At 41.7% G+C, this 8334-nt stretch overlaps 1 protein-coding gene across 1 annotated transcript in view; it reads left to right on the top strand.

Annotated features, from left to right (window-relative positions):
- The window catches only part of LOC137374521 (immunoglobulin superfamily member 3-like), a 63234-nt gene extending 60732 nt beyond the window's left edge, over positions 1-2502 (top strand). The window contains exon 9 of the mRNA XM_068040728.1: positions 1415-2502. Within this exon, the coding sequence (XP_067896829.1) occupies positions 1415-1614 (200 nt within the window). The 3' untranslated portion in view covers positions 1615-2502. The remainder of the gene's footprint in view (positions 1-1414) is intronic.
- Positions 2503-8334: the final 5832 nt, after the last annotated feature.

Genomic DNA, 8334 nt, shown 5'->3' on the forward strand with positions numbered 1-8334 from the left:
GTTAGAACAGTAATAGGTTTTGAGTGAGTGAAAGGGGGGAGGGGGGAAGAAGAGCAAAAGCGAAGGTCTGTGATAGGACAGAAGGCAGGAGAGATTAAATGACAAAATATTTCACTGTTAAAGGCATGTTTCTCTCATATTTTTTCTCCTAATCAGTCCTCCAGGAACAGGGATCAGCGTTGTAGGTCTTTGAAAAACCTCCGTTGTTTAAATGTCTCCCTTATTCCTCAGTGATTAAATTTGGATGTAGTACTGAGTGCGGTTTTACCAGCGCATTATGTGTTTATGATTATAGTTCAATGTCTGGTTGACTTATTGATTGCTGCTCTGCATTGGTTGGAACTGTTAAGTGTTGAGTCTAATAAGACTCCAAGGTCTTTTTCAACTTAATGTAGCTTGCTGAAGAGAGTGCCCCTCAAATCCAGAAAAAGGGTACCTTCCTCCATATCTTCAGGGTTCTCTGAGGAAAAGGAGCTTTTTTCCCTCTCCCCTTGCTGATTCCTGACTCATTTACCACAACTGTCAGCAAGACCACATGAAATTCGAAAGCAGGAAATGCAGGTACAGCTTTATGTAGCTCTTACAGAAAGATCCACCACATAATCTCTCCATTCCCAGCATGGAACTTCAAAACAATAATTACTTGGATGTGGTAATGTGCTATATAAATGGAAGTTCTTTCATCCTACAGTATGAAGCACTGCAATAAAAAGTCATAGAGTCATAGAGAGATACAGCACTGAAACAGGCCCTTCGGCCCACCGAGTCTGTGCCGACCAACAACCACCCGCTTATACTAATCCTACATTAATCCCATATTCCCTACCACATCCCCACCATTCTCCTACCACCTACCTACACTAGGGGCAATTTAGAATATGTGAGCAACCTTAATATTTAATGGATTAAAATGTAGAGCTTAATGTGAATGTTTAATAATGAACTAGAATATGGAATGTGTTATATAACTTGAATACTGAGCTAAAGTACACACTTTATTGCATAAACTGAATGTTTCATGGTAAACTAGAATACTAAATGTGCTGTGTAATCAAAAAACTTACTTGGGATTGGAAACCGAATATTTCCCCTTTCGGAAGAGGAAGATCTTGATGTGTGGCTTGTAACTTAAAAAATGAAAGAAACTTTCCAATTTTAATAAATTCTGTATTCTACACTTCCCCATTGAGTGGCCTGTATTCCTGATATATCTCCAACTATATTCTGACTGCTTAACTTTGAGCTACAATTCCAAGATTTTCTACTGTACAGCAAAATCAGTCAGAAAAACTTGCTTAAAGATCCAACCTGCATTCCAGATTGTATGGTATATGATTATGTATGGTGTGTGATTATGTTTACAATGTTTCAAAGAACTTTATCTAATTTCTAACTTTTTTGTCTTTTTCTCTAGTTGCTACTCTTCATTCAAAGGCCTGTGCATCACCGTCTTTCTTCTATTTCATATTTACCTATCCGTTTATAGTCATCATAGCTCTCATCATTGTTGCACTGTACTTTCACCTGAGACCAAAGAAAGTGCAGAAATCTGAGAATGAAAGGAATCTTTGGATGCCAATAGAAACAGTCATCGATGATCCTAAGGGTGAATAAGAAGAAAACGTAATATGACATTTTGTATTTCATTATTTTTGTAACTCTTTGTTGTTGCTATGGGAACTGTGTCATAAATGACAGTGAAATATCATCTGTGGTTAAGAAAATGTTCACACTGGTTCCTAACCAAAAGAAATGATAAAGCAAAAATGCAATCTGAGGGCATTCACTGATCTTGCACGATGATTATCATTTTAAAAAAATAGAATCGGTAACCTTTGTCCAACAAGAAATTTGTAAAAATGTCTTCATTGGTTACCACAATATGCTGAAGAGCTTAGCTTCTCTCCCAGTTCACACTGCTCTGTTGTTGCTGGCTTCTTAGCGTTGCCAACATTTAATGTTTGTGAACCTTCTTCCTCTTGTACCTTTCAGTTCCTAAATTCAAATCTAAAGTGTGCAACTAACTTTTCACAAATGATTTTGTTTCTCAATCCAACAATCCTTTCCATGTATTGAAGTCCTTGCAGCCATTGTCCCAAATCCAGAGCACCAGGAAGTCAAAAATAACAAAATAATCAGAGTATTTGATTCTAAAAATCTACCTGGCTGAGTACTTGGAGAACAGTATGGTGTTATAATAGAATTTGTGCTAAGGGTTGGACTTGTCAAAAATGCTGAACTAAATTGCTAAATCAGTAAAAGAACAAGTTGGTGGATGTTATTCAGTATCACACAGTGCATGGTCAGGTCACATCATGTGTACTGTGGTCGGTTTTGTTACCGTGATCCAAAGCTATCACTCATGCACCCTGGAAGTGGTGCAGAGAAGAGCCACAAAGCTGATCCGCAGTGTCAGACTGGATTACCTTGTGTTGTTCAGCCTTGAAAGGAAGTGGCTGAAAGGGGAACACAAACAAGAAATGCTGGAAATACTCAGCAGGCCTGGCAGCATCTGTGGAGAGAGAAGCAGAGTCAACGTTTCAGGTCAGTGACCCTTCATCAGAACCCATGATGAAGGGTCACTGACCTGAAACGTTGACTCTGCTTCTCTCTCCACAGATGCTGCCAGGCCTGCTGAGTATTTCCAGCATTTCTTGTTTGTGTTTCAGATTTCCAGCATCTGCAGTATTTTGTTTTGTTATTTCTGAAAGGGGACCTCATTGAAGTATGTATGTCAGTAAGAAGTATGGTAAATATGCAACTAAAACATCATGTTAAATTAAATCTTAGTACTGGGGAGAGAGAAATGAATTCAGACTGATGAATGACAAATTTAGGACTGAACACAAGGAGTTCTTCATGCAAAGAATGATCAACATTTGGAATGAAATCTTGAATACAGCAATGTTAGCTAAATGCTGGGGCGAGGGGTGGTGGTAGTGAGATTTTAGATGGATTATTGGAGATGGGCGAAATAGTCTTCAGCATTTGTATTTATGCTGTGATCTTGTAATCTCAGACAGATGATTAAGTTGGCAGATAGAAGAGAGGCAAGTTTAAAACTTTGTTTCTGAAAGATCACATTGGGACATGACTGGAGGCAGGAATCTTTTCAATATCCATTGTGCTGAAGGCCTTACATGTGTTGTGGTGAGGAGCAGGCTGCGAATTGAAGTCCAGTTGTGTGACAAAATTTCTGGGGCCTGAGATAGGCTTTATTTAGACAGTATTATATGTGACAGGATGTACCTGTGTGCAGTTGAAGTCATAGTGTTTATGTGCTCTGATGGCATTTATCTAACCATGCTTGAGGAAGCGGCTATTTTTTAATAAATCTTTCTTTAGGTGTATATAGTGGAGTGGGACGGGGTGGGAGTGGGGAGGGTTGGCGCTGGTTAGCTCAGTTGGCTAGATGGCTAGAGTGTGATACAGAAAGACAGCAACAGCGCGGGTTTAATACCCATACTGCTGTGGTAGTTCATGGAGGCCTGTCTCTTTGCCTTGCCCCATGCTTGAGGAGTGGTGACCCTCAAGCTAGACATCACCAACTGTCTCTCTCTAATGGGGAGAGATGCCTATGGTCCTTTGAAACTATGGCCAGAGCAAGATAGTGGAGTGGATGGAGAGCCAGCAGGGCCAAGGAATAGTGAATTTTTTTTTCAAGGTTTTGATTGGATGGATTTTAAATTCTGGATTTTTTTTCTAAACAGATAGCAACTTTTATTTTAGAGATGTATAGTGCAGATTTCCAGCCTATTCCTTTCAACATGAAAACAGTGAGAAATAGGGAGGGGAGATGTTTTGCCAGGTCTTAATGAATGCAAATGATATTTAGTATAATTTTCATCCATTTATGGATAGGATGGCACTTGTGCTCTGCTTGCCTATCGGATGGACTTAAAGGGAAGCTGCATATGCAAGGAAGCCCTCAAAGGGTTTTTTGAAGAAGTTTTTTTATTTTCACTGTTTTCGGTAGCTTTTTAGTGTTTTTAATTTTTTGGCATTATTACGGGTAGGGAGCATTTGTGTAAATACCCAATCAAATATTGCACACAGAATCACCAGATACTTAACTATGGTTGAACCGGTTCTAAGAGTTTAGCAAAACAAGAAGATTGTAAAAGAAGGAGGATAGGAAAAGGGCTTTTAGAAACAAACATTCACTGCAGCCCAAGAGCAGCAAGGCTACAGAATCCCCAGCCACTTGCCACATCAATGCAGAATTAATAACGGGGAATTTCTTTTAAGCACTCCAAGTACAGGAATTTTTGGCTAAAAGAATACAAGATGAAAGAAGGCATGCGAAGGAGATCAGCTGGCAACAGAGTTCAACTGTCCAAACCCACCATCATGTCACCAACCATATGTGTGCATGGCAATTACTGAGGACCAATGCCTGTACAGGCTGCAGATCAGCAAACAGACAGTTTCAAAGATATGCCATCTGCTGAAAGACATCTGCAGCCGATCTGTATAATCAGTGGCATTGATGATCACTACCACCCTCGCTGTTTCTATGCCTGACTCTTTCTAGGCTAGCATTGGAATCATCTGCAGTTTCTAGTTATTCCTATCAGAGAATACAATTATGTGGAAAATGGGTGAGAACAGGATTAGGTATAATGCCTATGGGTCAAATAGCTCACTGACACTTACTGTCCAAGTTCACACACGCAGAATAGCCAAGTTAGTTAGGTATTGGAGGGCTGCAGTGTTTGTGAAAGCGTGCAGTAGATTTTGACTTGGTCTACCCAATGGGAATGGAGCAGTAGCTCTATTTTGCCTACACAAGAGTGGACCAAGCACCCACCTGAAGCGGGCAGGACCCCAATTACAAATTCGAGGTACAAATGGACAGAGCATGCAGGACACATACTCCACCTATTTGGGGTGGCCTAATCAGTGATCTTTAAGGGGATTGCTGAAGGTAGCTCACCAAACTTCCCAAGAAATGTTTAATCTTTTTTGTGGGCCCTCCTAGGTTAACAAAAAAAAAAATTCCGGCTGTTGGTGGCTTATTCAAGGCCCCTTCTCCCGCCCCCACCCTCCCCCATGCCCCAGGCTTTATCTGGCAACGTATGAGCCAGTCAGTTTCTTGCCGTCTCAGATCTGGCAGGTTTTAGCAGGGTATTATCCATATCGTGCCTGCAGCCCACCAGCTGAATGCAAATGAGACTTTGGCCTCTAATTGGCTGAGGCCTCTTGCCAGTAGTTAAAATTGGCCCTCATATGTCAGCAAATGTCAGTGTTCTCAGAAGAAATGGGGAGAAAAAAGTAATTACTCTCTCAGGGGGGAAACTGTGTTCTATTAAATAATCTCTAGATATTGCTATTTGTGTCTGGTTTTATATGACTGTGTAAAATTTGATTTTTTTATATATATAGAAACCACCTAACTCTTGCAAATTGACATTTAATGGAAGCATTCCATTTTGTACAGCTTTTAATTTAAAATTTACAAACATTCTTTGTGTTTTCTAAGAAAAGTGCTGAAAATTGTATCTTACAACAATAAATTAAAAATGAGAGGGTGTTTGAATACTGTCACTGATTTTCGAGAGAATGCCATTACATAAACAGAAGAAAGGCAAGTGAGAATGGATACATATGGGAAAGCAACATTCTCAATGGAACATCATTCCAATTTAGACTCTCAGATTAGACATTGGGCACAGCTACTCTTACATGAAATGTGCCTAATTATATTATGATAGACTGCACTGGGCTAAGGGAGTGACTATGATAGAGTACCTGAGCTCTACATCCAATCTGCAATGCCAGCATATGTTGGCAAATCCCTTAAACACAACATAGGCCGCAAAACTCAGCTGTAAATGCTGCTGGTGCTGTTAGAGCCTGCAGGTGATAAAAATGGCAGCAGGGTGTCAGCTTCCAGTGACTTCTGGAGCGACGCACACTGACCACCACGTTACGAACAGTGAAAGTGCAGACATCCTGTGCATGCACCAAAAGTATGTGGAGTGGGCAGATGGTGACATTAGTCAGAGTCTAATGCTGATTTGGTGCCTGACCTGCCATTTTGCACCTCCAGTCTTGTTAACACCCTCTCAAACACGCACAGATGAACATGCGTTCAGCTACACAGGGGCCCTTCCACAATCACTATTTAAAGGCATCAGCATAGGACTTTCAGGTGATGTGCTTTTGAAAACAAGAGGTGGATGGTCACTAAAGGTATGCAAAGGAAACCCAACAAAGCCTGAATGCCGGACCCGTAAGTCCGACATGACCCAGCCCGAACCCGACACATGTCGTCGGGACCCGTTGGGCTTGGGTTGGTTAGCAGGTCTTTACCCATGTACTGATGTAAAGGCCTGCTACCCGACCCGACCCCGATGGGATCCGACGACACGTGTTGGGTTCGGGCCGGATCTTGTCGGGCTTCCGGCTCCGGCATTCGGATTGGGGTCAGGTTTCCTTTGCACACCTTTAATGGTCACACCATCTGCAGCTTGTACTTTATACCAGATTGTGGGATGAGAGTGAGGTGGGATTTGAGATGGTACATAAAGCAGGAACATACTGTCATTCCAGATAATTTCAGCAATGCTGGTTGCAACAGCCTCAGTGGCTAACCGGATCTGTAGCCAGGTCCTCTGGGCCAGACTCCTTGCATTGACCTCTGTGGCTATCTGCTCACATTCCCTTCTAAGTGTATGTCTTGTGGCCCTCTGGGTCCCCTGCAGAAAAATGATCTTTCTCCTCCTTTCCACCACCTGCACTAAGGCCTCCAGCACTCCATTGGAGAATGTGCGAGCTTTCTCTTTGGCCTGCTGTTCCATTACTCTTTCTTCCTTGTGAGAAATGCTCTCGGATCCAATTCCAACACCTGCTGCAGCTAAAATGCACCTTCTCTTTAACAGGTACATTCTGGCTTTAAGAAATGCAGGTTAGCTTTAACTCATGCTTGCCTTGCACAAACCTGGGCCCCATCCTGATGTATTCAGTGCTGGGATGAACACTGCAATCATGGAGAGGAGCAGGCAGCCGGAAGTTTGCGTGCTGCCTGCATCATTGCGATTCGACATTTGGTAATCCCGAGTCACAATCCTCACACCCACAAATGGGTCATATCTAATCTTTAGCCCACAATCTTTAATTAAGCAATGGGAACACATTTAAAAAACACTCCACGGTCTGTAAAGTAAGCACTGAAAAAGCAAATGGAAACCAGGGCAAGTATCCAGTCATTTATTTGAAGAGTCGGGTTTATTTTGGGAAAGTGAGATGCACTATCTATTTCATCTGATAAAGCTCCGCGCCTAATCCCAACTCAAATGGACTTTTAATTCTCCGTTATTCAGTCGCGATCTAAACAGCACCTGCACATAATAGATGGACATTTCTATATTCTAATCTGTTAAATAGCAGGGAATGAAAATAACCAACAAGAGAACTAGCATCAGTTGTAACCTCTTTCCACCCACCAAGAGACAAATACAGACCATTATGTCTTTTGTGCATTTTTACTGTAGTGCATTTTAACTGCTGCTGAAAACACTTGTAGTATTTAGATTCTGACAAACTGTGCAGATGCTTATTGCAGGGAGTTAATGAAAGTAACCTATATCTGCCGTTTTTAGTACTTCAGCTTTACAGAAATGAAATCAGACAACCTCTTAGCCAGGCAGAAGAATTGTGTAAAAAGTGTTTGTGGTTCTTAGTCATGACCATAGTGCTGAGAAAGGGCTTCAGACAGCACGCACCAGGAAGTATGATTAGTAATATATTTATCATCTAGGTATCATCTAACGACTTGAGCAAGACATGAAATGAGAACGGAAAAGCATAACTTAAACATAAAGTGACACACAACACAGAATAACTTCAAATGGAAAAATTGCATTTCAACAGATCAATATGCTAGTAACTCAGGCCGAGAAATCCCAACATCAGTGCAATTTCAAGGGACCATGGTAGTACTTACAGGCTTGTTGCTGGTTTGCCATTTTTGGGTGCTGGTTGACTTTTGGGTGCTTTTTGCCCTGTTTTCTGACCCAGGAAAGTTAGTCTTGACTGCTGAGAAGATGATTTTTCTGGTTTTCACCTGCCTTAGGATACGTTCTGACTGCAGTCAAGTGTGGTCTAGTAGAACATAGAACAGTACAGCACAGTACAGGCCCTTCGGCCCACGATGTTGTGCCGAACCTTTAGTAGGGATGCCTTCAGGGCTGGAAGATAAGTGAGAGCAGCAAGGAAGATAGAAGAGAGTACGAGCAGCTGCGACGAGAGGGGAGGTGTGGGATGCTGCACAGGAGCCTGCACCCACAGCATGCATTTAGGTAATACTACCCCTGCATGATCTTCACTAAC

The sequence above is a fragment of the Heterodontus francisci genome, chromosome 10 (assembly GCF_036365525.1).
Source record: "Heterodontus francisci isolate sHetFra1 chromosome 10, sHetFra1.hap1, whole genome shotgun sequence".
In the NCBI taxonomy this organism is placed as follows: Eukaryota; Metazoa; Chordata; class Chondrichthyes; order Heterodontiformes; family Heterodontidae; genus Heterodontus; species Heterodontus francisci.